This window comes from Bos mutus, chromosome 15, assembly GCF_027580195.1.
Source record: "Bos mutus isolate GX-2022 chromosome 15, NWIPB_WYAK_1.1, whole genome shotgun sequence".
NCBI classification, from domain to species: Eukaryota; Metazoa; Chordata; class Mammalia; order Artiodactyla; family Bovidae; genus Bos; species Bos mutus.
The window spans coordinates 16349488-16367662 of NC_091631.1; the positions used below are offsets into that span (position 1 = coordinate 16349488).

The 18175-nt window shown below is 45.5% G+C and overlaps 1 protein-coding gene across 6 annotated transcripts in view; it reads left to right on the top strand.

Annotated features, from left to right (window-relative positions):
* Positions 1–2208: 2208 nt before the first annotated feature.
* SLC1A2 (solute carrier family 1 member 2) overlaps positions 2209–18175 on the top strand; it is a 114393-nt gene continuing 98426 nt past the window's right edge. For 2 of the 6 annotated variants that reach the window (XM_070383552.1, XM_070383555.1), the window contains exons 1-2: positions 2210–2298; positions 4100–4276. In XM_070383552.1, coding sequence (XP_070239653.1) covers positions 4269–4276 — 8 coding nt within the window. In that variant the 5' untranslated portion in view covers positions 2210–2298; positions 4100–4268. Of the gene's footprint in view, positions 2299–4019; positions 4277–18175 lie in introns of those variants that run through there. The other 4 variants (XR_011467011.1, XM_070383550.1, XM_070383553.1 and 1 more) reach the window with 3 other exon arrangements.

Here is an 18175-nt window from a genome sequence, read left to right on the forward strand (position 1 = left end):
GAGAAGCCTGGCAGGCTACAGACCACGGGGTCGCAAAGAGTCGGACAGCACTGAGCGACTAACACTCTCACTTTTTGGTAGACTAGATTGTTGACCTTGACAGCATTGACATTTGGGGCTGGGTCGTTCTTGGCTGCGGAGGGGCTGTCCTATGCACCGTAGGATGTTTAGCAGCATCCCTGGCCTCCACCCATGAGGTGACAGTGGCACCTTCCCACCTCTAGTGGGGTCAACCAAAAATGTCTCAGATGGCCAAGTGTCCCCTGGGGAGTGAAATTGCCCCCACAGGGAACCGCTGGTGTAGATCATGCATGCACTGCTAGTTCCCAGAGAACTGGAATAAATTCCTAATTCCCAAAGAATTACATGATAGGTGCCTGGGCAGAGGAGTTCACAATCTAGTGGAGGAGACAAACAAATATAAACTCTAAGGACAAGTCACTCTGTGCTGCAGCACTTTGAAATATGTAAAGGAAGGAGAACTAGTTCAGGAACGGAAAGAATGCATTCTTTGAAGAGTGGGGATGGGCAAGGAAGCAAAGAGCCAGAGACAGCTGATTAAGGTTTTGAAGGATGAAGAGGAGTTTTCCCGGTAAGTGATACCATGTGTAGAAGTTAAATATAATCTTTGATGATGGTGGAGACTTGGGAATGCTGTAATAATTGATGCTGGAAATGCTGACTTCAGAGCCTTCTCACACTCAGGCCAGATTGCAGGACTGTAATTGAATCTGCTTTACCTTGTGATAACAAAGCATTCTGAGTGCATAGGGACCTGGGTTCCAGCCCTCTTCTGTCCATCCACCAGCTGTGAACTTTTCTGACTCCCTCCCCATTTTCTCATCTATAAAATGGGTATAATACCTACGTTATGGGTCTGTCTTGAGGAGTAAATCATGCTAAACTCTCAGCCCTGTACCTGGCACGTAGTATGAGAACAATAAGTGACAGTTAATTACCATAAATATTATGAAATAGGCTGAATTTACATAATAATAGCTAACTTTGAATGAGAGTGTATTCTGCTCCAGGCACCAGCACAAGGGCCTGTCTGTCACAACAGGTATTATGATTGCTATCTCCATTATACACAGGAAGAGGCCAAGGCACAGAGTAATGTGTACGGTGGGTGAATGGAACTCAAATGGCAGCAGATGTCTGAACAAGCAGTCTCTTTGCTGGATGGTTTAGTACTTAGCATTTCTCCTTAACTTTTTGAAAAGAAATCAAGGGCTTGGTTATAAAGTTACTTTCACCAAAGTTTTAGAGCCAGTGTAGCAACTTTTGAATAAATGAACTTTTCTCACTGTTGACTGAAGGTCCTTAATGCAGTTATAGAATATTAATAAGAAAGTGAGTGAGCAGAGACTTATTTTTAACCACAGTATCTGTGCTGGCCTCTCAGTGAGAGTCTACTGGGGTAGATGATGAATCACCCAGTGCTGACCCCTTCCAGAAATGTCTGTGAGAGGAACACAAAGGGAAACTTGCAGCTGCTTAATGCTCCCCCTCCCCAGTCCCCACCCCCAGGCTATTAAAAAAAAAATGCTGAAAGTGTGTCAGCCTCCAGGATACCAGGTCCAGAACAGGAGGGGGTTTGTCTTCTCTCCCTTTGTGACAGGGACACATATGGTGTTCTTGGCGTTATGGGGAGCAGAATGTGTTCCAAGGACTGCTTTTAAATCTAGCCTCCCACCGTGTGCCAGCGGTGGAAATCAGCGTAGGGTCCCAGTGTCTGGGGGAATACCCTTCTTCTCCTATACGCTTGTTTCTGGCTGAGCTCTCATCTTTGATGGCCTCTCCTTGTAGGAACAGAATATACAGCTCAGTGAGGGCATGGAGCTGGTGTGCCATACGTAGTTCTGTGTCCTGAACCCACTGGAGGAGCTCCGACAAGAAAGAGTCAGTGAGTGAAAGGTGCGGATGCTCCTTCTTTCCCAATACCACCTGTACGTGCCTGGACTACACCTTCGCCTTTGTTTCTCCCATCTTGGGCTCAGGTCCAGACTCCAGTCCTTGCCAGCCACGTGTTCTGGAGTAGATTACTTCCCCTGTTTATGCCCCGCCAGTAAGATGGCATGTGTGTGTGCTCAGTCATGTCTGGCTCTTTGCGACCCCATGGACTGTAGCCAGCCAGGCTCCTCTGTCCATGGAATTTTCCAAGCAAGAATACTGGAATGGATTGCCATTTCCTTCTCCAGGGGATCTTCTTGACCCAGGGATTGAACTTGTGTCTCTTGTGTCTCCTGCGCTGACAGGCGGATTCCTTACTGCTGGTGCCACCGGGGAAGCCCATCGGTAAGGTGGAGCGAATAATAACTCCATGCAGAGGGAGGCTGCAGGAAGTCAGTCTAAAGCACTTGGCTTGTAGAAAGTACTCTTGGTGGTAGTTCTTTTGCTTATCATTTCGAGATGGAGCTGGATCCGTTGGCGGTATCCTTGGGTGGGGGAGAGGGACTGGCATCCTAGAATTCCCCAATCCTTCCCTTGGAGGGATAGTAAGGTGCCCTCAGGTTCTGTATTCCAGATGATGTTTGACACCCTCTGGTGAACCCGTGTTTTCCAAATGACAAAAACCATGGCAGCCTAGAGAAAGAGGCATCTGCAGCAGCTTTGCCCGGGCTCCAGCTGGCCCCCTTTCCTCACTGCCAGGTAGCACCTGCTGTCTGCCTCCTACTCAGATGTGCGTGGGTTGGTGGCAACCCCAGAACGTCTGGGGCAGAATGTGAATGCCACTCGGACTGTGCCTGACTATGTGATTGGCTGGTTGTTTTCTCTGAATGAGATCCCCCCAAAATGTTTTTACTCTCCATGCCTCACCCACACCCATTCCTGCCTCCTCCACTTTCTATTCTTTCTTGAATATGCGTGCTTCACACTACCCCTTCTCTAGAGAGACAGTCAGCTCCCCCAGGGAGAGGCAGGGTCATGTAGTGGGTCTGGGCTCAGGCTCAGGAGTCCAAACTTGGAGGGTGTGGATCCCAGCTCTTCCGTGGAGCTGCTGTGTGAACATGGGCAAGTTACTCAGCTTCTCTGTGCGTTCTCCTGGTCTATAAATGAGAATAATAGCAGTGCCTACCTGACAGGGTCTTTGAGAGATTTAAACAAGCCAAGCTCATGTAAAGCACACAGAATGTGCTTTGACACATGGTGAGTCTTCAGTGAAGCTTGGCTGATACAAGATCTTACAGTGACAAGAGGTAGCAAAAGGGGATGGTGATGCTTCAACCATAAGAGCTTGCGTGTAGTCAGGCTGCCGAGGGGATCTGGGATCGAAAATCCAGTTGGCTGTGGATTTGCCATGGATTCTTTAAAAAATTTTTTCTTTACTTATTTATTTGACTGTGTTGAGTCTTAGTTGTGGTGCATGGGCTTAGTTGCCCCGCGGCAAGCAGAATCTTCCCGGACCTGGGATCAGGTCCCCTGCATTGCAAGGCGGATTCTTTACCACTGGGCCACCAGGAAATTCCTTGCCATGGATTCTAATGGCAACTCTCAATCGTGAAATTGTTCAAAGGACCTTAACGGCTCATGAAGTGAAAGTGTTAATTACTCAGCTGTGTCTGACTCTTTGCGACCCCATGGACTGTAACCTGCCAGGCTCCTCTGTCTAAGGAATTCTCCAGGCAAGAATACTGGAGTGGGTTGCCATTCCCTTCTCCAGGGAATCTTCCTGACCCAGGGATTGAACCCAGGTCTCCTGCATTGCTGGCAGATTCTTTCCTGTCTGAGCCACCAGGGAAGCCCAAGGGCTCATAAAGGCAATGGCTAATGTGCTTCTGTAACCTGATGAATCCAGGTTAAATGTCAGGGAGTGAGGCTGCCCGGGAATGAGTGGTTAATGATCACAGCGGGTGTACGGCTGGTAATGGAGGAATGAGAGTAAGTGCCAAGGAAGGATAGTGTGGTAACAGTGGCTGGGGCTTGCCAGCTAGCTGCTGGGCTCGCTGGGTAAAAAAGTCACAAAACCCTGAGAGGAAGGGGGTGTAGTTCTTGCTTATGGAAAGGAGAGGGACATCAGAGGTCTAAGATGATCCTGTCGAGTTCTCAAACTCCAGTAATTACACAATGTTCAAACAGTGCCCTTGGTGCTTTTCAGCCAAAGTATACACTCAGTAGGACAGTTTGTTACTTCTGTGACGTCGGGACACCGGCTAGGTAAACTTTAAAGCACCTGACCGATCGTCCTGCAAGGTACAGCAGCACCGAGATGCAAGACAGAACTCACGCCCGCGCTACGGGGCCAGCGCATTCCTGGAGACGAGAGCATGGTCAGGTCAGGAGTCTTGGGATGGGGTGGGGCTGGGCTGTGCGGGGCGATGAGAAGGGAAGAATCACTTTATATTCCTGGAGGAAAAGAGAAGTGACAGGTGGAACAATGGGTTATTATAGCACACTCATTGAAGCCTGTTTCGGTATCTGGCAAAGACACTTGCTTTCCCCAGGGGTTGAAGTAATGTGCTTCCTTCTGTGAACCAAGTCCTTCCTGGAAATGTAGAGGTGTCAAGAAAGGAGTTAAAATTGGGAAATGTAATCTGCTCATCAGAAAACAACTGGTTCTGAAATGTTTCAGACTGGTGAAGAAAATGTGTGGTCCCTTCACCCTGATGCCTAGCGATGAACCAGGCACATGGTTCCCTTCCCAATGAGTGTGTGTTGAATGAATGAATGAATGATATTCATACGTTTTCATATAGACGTGTTCTCCTTTAGTTGTTGTTTAGTCGCTAAGTCATTTCTGACTCTTTTTGTAACCCTGTGGCCTGTAGCCCACCAGGCTCCTCTGTCCATAGATGACTGCTTACGTAACATATTAATAAGGTGTTTAGTGATGACTTGGAAAAACTGTACCTTGTACTAAAATCATCATCTGTGATTGCATCTTAAAGAACTTAAGCACCCAGATGTGAGCCATAGTCCTTAATGAGGATGTCACTCGCACTGAATCCCGGATTCTAGAGGTGCGAATGTTAGCATTTTCAGCAATCGTTGCTGAAGGAACTGGTCCAGATAAAAGCCTATGCGTCTCAGCTCTGCCGTTTACCTGGTGTATGATAACTGTATTTCCCTGTGCAAGCAGGTACCCGGTACGATTTCATTGAGACTGTGTTGTCAGTCAACCCTGCTGCAAAAGCTCTTCAGTCCAAAGATTTAAAAGCAAAAGTGTTTAAGTGGTATTGCTCTGTGACCTGAACTTAGTGTGATGGGAAAGCCAGCAGGCTTGGTTTTCAGGTTGGAAAGACACTTTCTGATGTTGCTAAATACTAAGGTATTTGGTTCAGTGTTGTACTTTGGGACCCTGTTGCTGCTGCTAAGTCGCTTCAGTCGTGTCCGACTCTGTGCGACCCCAGAGACTGCAGCCCACCAGGCTCCCCCATTCCTGGGATTCTCCAGGCAAGAACACTGGAGTGAGTTGCCATTTCCTTCTCCAGTGCATGAAAGTGAAAAGTGAAAGTGAAGTCGCTCAGTCGTGTCCGACACTTAGCGACCCCATGGACTGCAGCCTACCAGGCTCCTCCGCCCATGGGATTTTCCAGGCAAGAGTACTGGAGTGGGGTGCCATTGCCTTCTCCGGGGACCCTGTTAGCATTTCTTATCTCTCTTGCAGCACAAAGTGTAGGTGTTACAAAGACCACCAGCACCTCCTGTCATTTTTCCTCTTCCAATTGCTCCTCTTCAATTCCCTCCATAATTGGGAAGAAATGGCTGTAGTTCATTTGTTAAGTATATCTATCGAGTGTTATCAGTTTTGGGCTCAGTTTTAGGGTTTACTAAATTGGGATAGTACTCAAATACTCTATCCTTTTATACATTGATTTGTATTTGCAGAAGCCCGAAAAGATGTTTTAAAAAGTCTAGTGAAGAAGAAATTGCTGATAGCCATAATTCAGGAAATCAAAAAGGGATCAGTATGGAAAGGTCAGATTTTGAGCAAGGACTCTCTGTATGTGTTTGACACTACCAAGTTGTGAAAAACCTATGATTTGCATTTTTTTACATTCATTCAAATGATTTATTCTGTTCATATTTTGGCTTATTTCTCCTCACTCTTTAAACTAATTTCTTAAAGTTCATTTGTTCATAGTTTCATTTTAAAGGATATTAATGTTATGATTATAAAAGTTCTATATGCTTATTATAACCTATGGTTAAAATTTTTTTAAATATAAATAAGGGGGCAGAATCACCTGTAATTCCTTCAACCAGAGATAATCACTATTCAAATGTATCTTTTTCTAGTCATAATGTAGGATAATATTTGGGACCATGTTTTATATCTTCAGTCTTATATCTGTTTTTTAGATTATCCCCCTCCATCATTTTTTTTTAAGTAAGGGAACTCAAGTCATTATACTGTAAATTCCTGTTCTGAAGTCCCTTCTACTCCTAGTGATTACTCTTGAGTCCACTCTTGTCTTGTGTGGGCTGTGTGAAGGGCCTGCTCTATGTCCAGCTGCATGGACAGGCACAAGGTTGACAAACGGAAACATGGATAAGAAATTACATCTTTTAATGGCGCTGTCATACTTCACTGCTGCTGTGGCATTGTTTGCTTCACCTTTCAGAGAGAAGGAACTGAGTTGTTTCTGATTTTCTTATTATCTACATAGTGCTACAAGTAATCATCTTTGTCTGAATTGAATTCACTTTTCTTGGACATTGTTCCCAAGATGGAGTTGCCAGGCCCATGAATATAACCAGACTTATAATACTTGCTACCTCTTTACAATGTTACTTAATCCAATTAATACTGCCACCTGTGATGTCCAAATGCCCTTGTTTGCAGAAAGCCCACTCCTGTCCAATCTAAGTCATTATATTTGTTGGGTTTCTCTGGTGACTCAGTGGTAAAGAACCTGCCTGCCGATATAGGAGACCCGGCTTCGATCCTTGGAGTCAGGAAGATCCCCTGGAGAAGGGAATGGTGACCTACTCCAGTATTCTTGTCTCGGAAACCCGATGGACAGAGGAACCTGGCAGGCTGCAGTCTGTGGGGTCTCAAAAGAGTCAGACATGACTGAATCAGACACAACAACAATTTATATTTGCTGCCTTAATAGGGATCTAAAATTAAGTGAAACAGACTTGAATTTACTTTTTGAAACTCTTACCTTTTTGTCACCAGAGGTACATATAATGCTTGCCAAAAACATGAAATGAGTTTGTTAATTATTACCTAAACAATATTTTAAAACATATAATGTATTATTAAAAACTTAGTTTCTACTAAGTAATAAAATTAACATAAGGACGTAATGTTTGGGAAAAGTTCTGAAAGAAAAGACTTGCTTCCATTTTGATTTTCCCTCATTTTTCTTTGTCTTCTCACCAAATTCTCAGAAATTTTACCATTCTCAATGCCATTCACCTGCTTGCCCTAAATGTTTCAAGCAAGCCTAAGCAATAAGAGAAGTGATATTCTAGACCTTTGGAACCAGTTTCCTTTCAAGTGGTGGAGAAGGGTCCTTGGATTTCCTTGCCTTGGAAAGAAAAGATGCCATGAGTTCTTGACCCAAAGAGGCTGTCCTAGAATGCACCCCCTCTTTGCTCACATCCGAACCAAAGGCATTCTGCCCAGAACTCCAGGTGAGCCCTGGTCACTGCCTGGAGTCTTAATCTTAGCAAACACACAGCCATAACATTTGGCTAGAGAAGCATGTAAACATGAGCGGATTCTCTCCAAATGAACCTTTCTACTCTCCAGGGACACCAGTGGGGTGGAAGACCTTATCCCTGTACATTTATAAGACAAAGCAACACAAGCCCCTAATATCCTTGTTAAAAATCAATTAGTAATATTGTATGGGTTGGTTATAGGTTTGTGAGTATGAATTTGGAAAAAAAAGTTACAGGCTCCCTCAGTTTGGTCTACTTGATGGCACTCAACCATCAAGTTGAATTCAAGAACATCCAGAGTGTAAACATCCAAAGAGTACAAGGCTCTTGAGGCTTTAGAATCACCGTGGCTGGATGTCTTACAACTCACTCGGAAGACTAAAACAGCTGCTGCGAGGCTGTGCATTTCACATGATTACTTTCACGTGATTATTTTACGTAACATCTAAAGAGAAAAAACAGCTCTGTAGTGGGCAGTGCTGTGATCATCCCCTGCCACTCTCTGTCTGAGAAAACCGAGCAGAGTTACCTTCCCATATCCAGTGAGATAGTCAGCCAAGGTGCTGAGTCTCCGCCTGTAACTGACCTCACTTACTCCAGAGTCATGTGTTGACCAATCCCCACTGATCTGCCGCACCTATGCAGTCAGACAAGACGGTCAGCAGGCAGGACCCATGGGTGCTGCCCTCCCAGTGAGCCACCGAATGCCCCCAGGTGCTAATCACCAGAAAAGGGGCCAGTTATGGGAGAGAATAGAAAAGGGGCCATGGAGATGAAGAGGGTGGAAGTGCAACAGGAGGGCACTGAGGGCCAAAAGGAGGAGGAGGAGGGCAGCCCACCATGGTTGGCATCATCACAGACCCTCTGGATACTCGCTGTTTTTCATCCTAAGAATAAAGTCTATGCTTTGAACTTTTCTTCCAATGAGGGGGAGGACTGTGACTTCCCACTGGGTGAGAGAGCCTGCTGCAAGGCAGAAATCCTCTGAAGGCTTGTGTTTTGTCTTTGACATTCAAGCACATTTTACACCATCTTCTATCATATCTCTGTGTTTATTTCTGTATGTTATATTATTTTAAATTACCATTTAAATGATTCTAGTATGCAATCATTTATGAGTTTCCATTGATTTCAAAACACCACATGGATGGGGAGGGAACTACATTAATTAAAAGGCACATTCCATTTTCAGAAATATTGAAATATGGGGACAAGGCGTACCTTAGAATGAAGACATTGAGCAAATTCTGAGTGAAATCGCCGCTCCTGGAAGCTGTGTCATGTTTCTGGTGGGGCTGAGTCTGTCTTCTGGTATATGTTTGTGTACATGTAGGGGCAGACAAGTACCTTGGTATCTAATGCACAACCTTAGATGTGTTGTGGGGTGGGGGTGGGGAGTGTGTTGGGTTTGGGGCTGAGAGGTATAAGGAATTGCCCAGTGCCCATTCTGGATTCTTTTCTGTCATCCCTTAGGACAGAGTTCCTAGACCTTGGCAATGTTGGCATTTGGAGCCAATTAACCCTGTTTGGGGAGATGTTTAGCAGCATGCCTGGCCTCTGTCCATGAAGAGCATCCCTTGTCCCTGGTTGTAGCAACCAAAAATGCCTACAGATGCTACAGAATTGCCCCTGCTTAAGAGCCGCTGCATTAAGGCCAAAGAGAAGCTCCCAAAGCAGTGGACCAATACAGAGTATTAGGGAAGAGTATTTCTGTTCTTGGGGAAGAGTATTGTGATTAAGAACAAAGTTTCTGAAGTTCGGCTGAGATTTTCAAAACCCACTTACTCTGTCATTTTGGGCAGATAACCGCACTTTTGGGGGCCTCAGTTTCTTTACCTGTCAAATGGGGATAAGAGTAGCACCTACCTCTGTGACCTCCTGGGATCATTGTGGGCATGAAATGCTTGGAAGGAAACCTGGAGTAAGTGCTTTGGACATATCAGCTACCATTACTATCAATGGTATTGTTGTTGCTATTATTATTGAGGGTCCTTTGGCCACCCCCACCGGCTGGGATAATCACTGGCCATCTCTCGCCTGCAGGCTCCCGCCTCCTGATCCTGTCGATAGGGCTTCTCCCTGATCAAGCTCTTCACTTTTCCTGCTTAGGTCCATCCTCTCTCACCCGCTGAATTCTCATTTACTTCTGCAGTGCTGTTTACCATCGCATTAGCCCACTCATTCCCAGCCTAATCCTTGGAGTGAAAAGTGTGCGTTATGTTTATTACAAAATAAGAGCAACTTGCCTTCTCTCTCCTACCCTCTCCCTTCTCTCTCCCTCTCTCTCTGTCTCGGGTTTGGTGCAGCTCCTTCTGACATATTTTTATCAATCTAAATGGAGATGATACTATTAGGAAGAGAAAGAGAAAAAATTGTACCAGTCCTTTGGAGAAGCACGCTGGAACCTAGCTGTTTCCTCCACCATTGGAATGGCTTCTAGAAGGACAACCTTGGCACCGGGACAGGATAAAAATGCCTCATCTCTGTGACCTCTGAGGATCGGCCAAGGCAAGAGTGGATAAAGAGCTAACCTACTCCACCTGCCAGCCAAAAATAGGCTGACTGCGTCACAGGGCTTTTGGTCATTAAACCTTTCCTCTGCAGCAGTCTGTGGTTCCAACTGGAACAGGGCCAGGGACGGGTTAAGGTAATTCACTCCTAACCCTGAAATACCTCTCCTTGCATCAGAGGCAGCCTTGGAAATTGAGTAGTGCTACATGGGGGTGTAAATTCCTAACCAGGAATGATATATAAGCAGCCAGCTGCAGGAACATGTGCAATGAGGCTACTTATAGATTAACTATTCTTTGTCTTTTAAATAATGAAGACCTATTTTTTGGATCAATCAGTTTATTTTTTTAACTTTTGTTTCTCATTCTAAAGGTTAATCATGTTTGTTGTAGAAGGTTTGAACATAAAGAATCAATAAGAAATTAAAATCTATCCATCATTTTACCATTACAGCCACTGGGAACATTTTGTGCCTTGTTTTTCTTGCATCTTGATGCAATGTACAGTTTTCCTAAAATTGTGATCATATGCAGTTTTCTTTCTTTTCATTTCAAAAGTACACACAAAGTACTCACAATGATACTGCATCTCAGATTCAATTCAAGTGTTAGCCGCTTCAGTTCAGTTCAGTTCAGTCAGTCGTGTCCGACTCTTTGCGACCCCATGAATTGCAGCACGCCAGGTCTCCCTGTCCATCACCAACTCTGTAGTTCACTCAAACTCATGTCCATCGAGTCAGTGATGCCATCCAGCCATCTTATCCTCTGTCGTCCCCTTCTTCTCCTGCCCCCAATCCCTCCCAGCATCAGAGTCTTTTCCAATGAGTCAGCTCTTCACATGAGGTGGCCAAAGTACTGGAGTTTCAGCTTTAGCATCAGTCCTTCCAATGAATAACCAGGACTGATCTCCTTTAGAATGGACTGGTTGGATCTCCTTGCAGTCCAAGGGACTCTCAAGAGTCTTCTCCAACACCACAGTTCAAAAGCATCAATTCTTTAGCACTCAGCTTTCTTCCAGTCCAACTCTCACATCTGTACATGACTACTGGAAAAACCATAGCCTTGACTAGATGGACCTTTGTTGGCAAAGTAATGTCTCTGCTTTTGAATATGCTACCTAGGTTGGTCATAACTTTCCTTCCAAGGAGTAAGCGTCTTTTAATTTCATGGCTGCAGTCACCATCTGCAGTGATTTTGGAGCCCAAAAAATTAAAGTCTGACACTGTGTCCACTGTTTCCCCATCTGTTTGCCATGAAGTGATGGGACCGGATGCCATGATCTTCATTTTCTGAATGTTGAGCTTTAAGCCAACTTTTTCACTCTTCACTTTCACTTTCATCAAGAGGGTTTTGAGTTCCTCTTCACTTTCTGCCATAAGGGTGGTGTCATCTGCATATCTGAGGTTATTGATATTTCTCCTGGCAATCTTGTTGCTTAGTCGTATCCAACTCTTTGTGACTCCATGGGCTGTAGCCCACCAGGCTCCTCTGTCCATGGAATTTTCCAGGCAAGAATACTGGAGTAGGTTGCCATTCTCTTCTCCAGAAGATCTTCTGACCCAGAGATTGAACCTGGGTACTATATCTCATGCGGTCATTAAATATATTACTTGAGAACCAGATGGATTTTGGCTTATTATCTTCCTCTTGACTGGCCTGAGTGTACATGTTAATAGGAAGAGGCTCTGGTCTGGGGAGCCACTGGAGTGTTCTTCAGACTCCACAGTCCCAGGAGGAACTGATGTGCCATCTGTGGGAGCAGAGACATGCTGGTCATTCTGGGAGGTGGGGAAGGAATGGGAGGCTGGCAAGCTGCCCTGGAGAAAGCGTGGCAGAGGGAGTGGAGTGTGGGCTCCTAAGGAAAGAACTTCTGGGTTGTATTCTGTCTGTGCCACCAATCATTTCCCTGACTTTGATTAACCTATCTCACCCTCTAAACCTCAGTATTCCCATCTATAAAATGGAACTAATGATTGTGTCTATTTCTTTGGATTACTGGGGATAGTACCTGACTCAGAGTGGGTACACAGTAGTGATCATTAGTATGCTATCATGATTAATCCCTCAAATGAAGACTGGGTCAGCCGACTCCATGCTATGAGGATAGTGGGTAGATGGGTTCACCCTGTAAGAAAATGTCTAAAAGAAAATAAAAATGTGGATTGGATTTAGTATGTTCTCCCAGAGGGGAGGTGCAGTCAAGATATAGGGTGGTCCAAAGAATGGAGTTAGGGCTCCTTCCATTATGCTTTTGAGGCCATTAGTGGAGAATGCTTCCAATGCCTGCTAGGAGGTCACCCACCCCAGAGTCTGGGTCTAGACCAGAGTCTCCAACCCCAGCCGGGTGTCCTCCTAATCAGGCTTGATGGAGCAGCTAAGAGTATTTAGTACATCATGGCAACCCACTCCAGTACTCTTGCCTGGAAAATCCCATGGATGAAAGAGCCTGGAGGCTGCAGTCCATGGGGTCGCTATGTTGGACACGACTGGACAACTTCACTTTCACTTTTCACTTTCATGCATTGGAGAAGGAAATGGCAACCCCCTCCAGTGTTCTTGCCTGGAGAATCCCAGGGACGGGGGAGCCTGGTGGGCTGCCATCTATGGGGTCGCACAGAGTCGGACACAACTGAAGTGACTTAGCAGCAGCAGTTTTATTGCTGCAGCCAATGTTAAGACTTGTAATTGACACATTGGGATGAAATCTTATCTCCCAGTGCCTTTGTGGAAGGATCGCCAGGTAGCAGGGGTTGAGGTCTGGTTCCAGTCAGGAGCAAGAAAGCATCTGAGATGGTTGGAGAGACCTGGGTTTGAATCCTACTTCTGCAGTAGCTTTAGGATACTTTGGGTAAGTTTCACACACTCAATCGCTCTTTACCTTCTCACTTGATCCAAGTTAAACATCTGTACCTTGTGGGTTGATGTTGAGGATTAAAAGAGATAAAGTCTAGGACATGCCTAGCACCATGCTGGACTTGCTATAGATACTAAAAAAATGTTGATATCATCTTCCACCTTCTCACTCAGCAAGATAAAACAAGGAATAAGAGAGTCTCTTGGTTTCTCCATCTGTAAATAAGAAGGGTTAATAAAAGTTAATGGCTCACTCAGCCTCTAGGGTTTGGGAAATATTTGTTTTGTCCTCTGATTGTTAGTCCTAAACATCAGTAGTGAGTTTCCAGTATTTGCTGGCACATCCTGGAAGATAATCTTTGAGTGTATAACATGTGGCAAGCACTGAACTCAGCCCTTTGCATGGGTCATCCCATTCAGGGGTTACATTGCATAAAGAAGAAAAACAGAGGCTCAGAGACATTATTAAGAGACTCATTCCAAGTTTCTTACTTCATAAGTGGTGGAGGTGGGATTTGTGCCTAGACCCTTGGACAGAGAATAGATCAAACCAGAGAATCCTAAAGGAAATCAACCCTGTATATTCATTGGAAGGACTGATGCTGAAGCTCCAATACTTTGGCCACCTGATGTGAAGAGCTGACTCATTGGAAAAGACCCAGATGCTAAGAAAGATTAAAGGCAGGAGGAGAAGGTGGTGGCAGAGGATGAGATGGATAAATAGCCTTACTGACTCAATGGACATGAATTTGAACAAACTCTGGGAGATAGTGAATGACAGGGAAGCCTGGCATGCTGTAGTCCATGGGATTGCAAAGAGTCAGATATAATGTAGTGACTGAGCGACTCTACTTCTGGAGACCATTTTTACAACTAAAGACTTCTGTCCCCCCGTTGGCAAAGATAAGTACAAAACAGACTAGAATGGCCAGTTCAGCAACTAAATTGAAGCCCCCCTGAACCCAAGGACTGTGGGTTATCCACTCTGTCCCCTCCCAGGCAGGCAAGCAGCAAATACGAACTTGTGGAAGAATGTATGGAAAATCTAAGCATTTGAGTCAGGCTTCCTTTAAATGAAGATGTCCTGTGAACAGCAAGTGCCTTAGACACGTAACTCCACTATAAGAGAATCCAGGACTTTCTCTGGTCCCTGGGTGACTGTTCGGAGCAAAGGAGACTGAAAATCTGGAGGGGAAGGACATTCCCTCAATTTTCATTTCCCCACAAAAGGAAGGGAGGAAAGGACCAGAGATGAAGAAGACAGCTTCATAGGTTTCAAAGCAGAAAACCATCTGAATTATTGATTTCCAGGACCTGGACATTAGCTGGACAAGGTTTGGTGGTTAGTAGGCTATGTAAAGAATCTGTGTTTCTAAGGACTTATAGAAAACTGCAACTTCATCCATCATTTAATTTCTTGTTCCCGGGAATGTTGGCCTTTGATTCCCTTTGTGCTTTTGATTCCTTCCTGATTCTTCTTTTTTTTTAATTTTATTTTTATTTTGTGTATTTTTTCTTTTTTTTGACCGTGCTGGGTCTTTGTTGCTGCGTGCGGGCTTTCTCTAGCTGTGATGAACGGGAGCTACTCTTCATTGCGGTGCGCAGGCTTTTCATTGCGGTGGCTTCTCTTGTTGCAGAACTCAGGCTCTTGAGTGTGGACTTTGGTAGATATGGCGCACAGGCTTAGTCATCCCACCACGTGTGAAATCTTCCCAGACCAGGGATCGAATCCATGTCCTCTGCACTGGCAGGTGGATTCTTAACCACTGGACCCCCATGGAAGTCTCTGATTCTCCCTTTTAATGTGGCCTTGGTTTTTATCTTTATTTCATCCATATAGTGTACACCGTAATTCTGGCCTTATTCCTCACTCTCTAGGTGCTCCCATTCACATCCTGACTTCCCATTTTGCTGCCTGTTGCTCCCAGATTCACCGCCCATATGGTTCTGCCTGTTCCTGAACCTTGCCTTTCCCAGCCCGCCCCTGGGCATTTGCCCTCCCCTTCCTCTTCTGATGCACATCTCCACTTCTCTGTCCCTAGGCAGTGTCTACCTATAGCCTTCTAGGGTCAGCCCACATCCTCCTCTGTGACTATGTCCCAAACTGTTTCGTCCGTCCCTTTGTCACTCCGATTGCACTGATGTGTGTGCATCTGTTCCTCTGGCACTTAACCACATGCTTCCTCTGTCCCCTCTAGCCTTTCTCCCATCTACTCAGGAAGTCTTTAAATGTCTGTCTTATTATGGTGACCCCACTACATACAAGGCACTCTGCTGAGAGCTGAGGGACAGCCAAGAGGAATATCGGGTTTGCCCATCAATAGATGCTTGAGGGAAGACACCCCAGAAATAAGTATCCATTGACCTGACTCATGGCTGGAAGTTCTTTCACCAACAGCAGAGGAAGCCAAGGCAGGCATGCCTCTGCTTTTGACTTTCCTCATCTCTTCTCTGTAGAAGCAGATGCCTGAGGAATGCTTTAGTGTTAGCCTGGGTTCACAGTCCTACTCCTAGCGAGGTTGTGCCCATCAGTCCCAGAATCCACCAGCTATGTGAATTCAGCATCTCCCACTGGGCATCATGTGGATGCTGTTGGGTTGGGCACTTTCTCTGAATGAGAGCAGCCTCAGCTCAACCCAAGTGGAGCCCAGACCATCACAGGGAGTACAGTCCTTGGCAGGGTCAGAATGGAAAGCTGGCTTCAGAGGGAGAGGCCCCTTCTGCCACTTCTGCATGTCTTAAAGCTCACCGCACCCAGCTTCTTTATTGTCGTTTTTCTTAGGAATAAATGAGTGTGATAATTCATTTAATAAATATTTGCTGAGCACACCATTCTCTGATGTCCTAGTTCCTCCCTGGCACAAAGATAAATATGACTGTCTCTGCTCTAAGTCAACATCTAAGAAAGAAGGCATATGCAAATTACTCAGAGAAAGATGGCAAATATGGGCACTCCTCAGTATCGTGTCCTTGACAAACATTGCTAATCAAGCATAGAACTCAGCGTGAATCTGAATTCAGTTCAGAATCCTTCTCAATACATTATTCTAGGCAGCCGCCGTTATTGAATTGGGTATTGGGCAAGAGTCAACTGGCTTGTGAGCATTCTTATCTTTGTTGTTCAGTAACTAAGTGTCCAACACTTTGTGACCCCACGGACTGCAGCACACCAGGCTTTCCTGTCCTTTACTATCTCCCGGAGTTTGCTCAAACTCATGTCCGTTGAGTCAGTGATGCCATCCAACTGTCTCATCCTTTGTTGGCCCCTCCTGCTCTCAGTCTTTCCCAGCATCTTTCCCAGGGTTTTTTTCAATGAGACAGCTCTTCTCATCAGATGGCCAAAGTATGGAAGCTTCAGCATCAGTCCTTCCAGTGAATATTCAGGACTTCCAGTGAATATTCAGTGAATATTAAAGGACTGATTTCCTTTAAGATTGATTGGTTGGATCTCCTTGCTGTCCAAGGGACTCTCAAGAGTCTTCTCTAGCACCACAATTCGAAAGAATTCTAATCTGTAAGGCAGTCTAAAGGCCACCGAGATAGAGGGAGGGGACTCATTGTATTGAGTTACTGTGTCTGTCTGTTTAGTGGAAGTGCTCAAAAGTAACACTGCTTTTGGGGAAAACCCCTAAGATCACTCCTCATGACATCTTCATGCTTCCCCTGCTCTCTCATGCTCCTTTCTGCCTGTGTTTTAAAGGATTCTTCTTCCTCTCTTTCCCCACAGAAGTAGTTGTGAGATTCAGCTCTCGTCCTTTTTAATTAAGGTCTTTGTTTTTGCCTGTTCTCCCACTTGGAGAGTTAATTGAAGTGGTCAATTCCCCAATCTTTATCTTCAGGTACATGTTTTTTTTTCCAAAGTCGTCTTCCTTTGGCATTGGAGCACCAGGATAACCTAAGCCTGCATTATCTTCCCTACTCCCTCCCCAGCCCCAACTTCTTGCCTCCAGAGCCTCTGCTGGGAGCGTCTGGGTCCACTCATGTGGAGTCAGCTATGGGGTGTCCTGCCCCCATGCCTCTCTTCTCTGCTTTGTCACATCCTAGCCAGCATCTGCAGAGAGGGCAATGGCACCCCACTCCAGTACTCTTGCCTGGAAAATCCCATGGACAGAGGAGCCTGGTCGGCTGCAGTCCATGGGGTCGCTAAGAGTCAGACATGACTGGGCGACTTCACTTTCACTTTTCATTTTCATGCATTGGAGAAGGAAATGGCAACCCACTCCAGTGTTCTTGCATGGAGAATCCCAGGGATGGGGGAGCCTGGTGGGCTGCCGTCTTTGGGGTCGCAGAAAGTCGGACACGACTGAAGTGACTTAGCAGCAGCAGCCAGCATCTGAGTCTCAACCAAACTGTCAGTTCACCTGGGAAGTCATCCCCAGCTTCTTTATGATTTCCGAAGAGAACCAGGGGCTGAGATTCTTACTATCTTCCTCTTTCAGTCATTCAACAAATAGCTGCTAACTGCGTCCTAAGGATCTGCAGTGAATACGATGCGCACCCGCCCTCAAGGAGCCTGGAGTCTGGTCGCACTTCTGCTGCTAGTTGCTCTGGTTCATATGTCACACCTCTGCCATCAGACCAAACCCCTGGTGGCCACTGTGTCCCCACAGTCCTGTGTATAACTAGATGCCCCACATATCCTGGAGCGGACTGAACGGTGGCCTCTCTCAAGTTTGACGAATATGTAGTCCTTAGGGCAGCTCAGAAAGGGTGGAGGGCTGGAGAAGAAGGAACTTGGAACATGGCGGCTGGACCCCAGAGCATTGGGAGCTGGGGCCAGGGATGGACGCCTAGAATGGAAAGCAGTTGTGGTTAAAACACGTTAAGGATATGAGCTGGGTTTGCATTCCAGCTCTTCTGTTTAATAACTAAGAAACTTTGTCAAGTAACTTAACACATTATTGACCAGGGGATTTTTACAGAAACCTGTGGCCGATGATTTGTTATATAAATGAATATTGTTACATCTCCAATCAATAACATTTGGGTAACAAATGTTATGTCTCTGGTCAATAAGTTGTTAATTTTCTGTGCCTCAGTTTTCTCATCTGCACAATGGGTCTTAAAATGTCGCCCTTATAGAGTGGTTATGAGGTTTAAATAAGCAAGTGAGTTTAAATGAAAATAAAGCGCTGAATACAATGCTTGGTCTACACATCGGCTATTACTTAGACTTTCCTGACAGTGGGATTTAC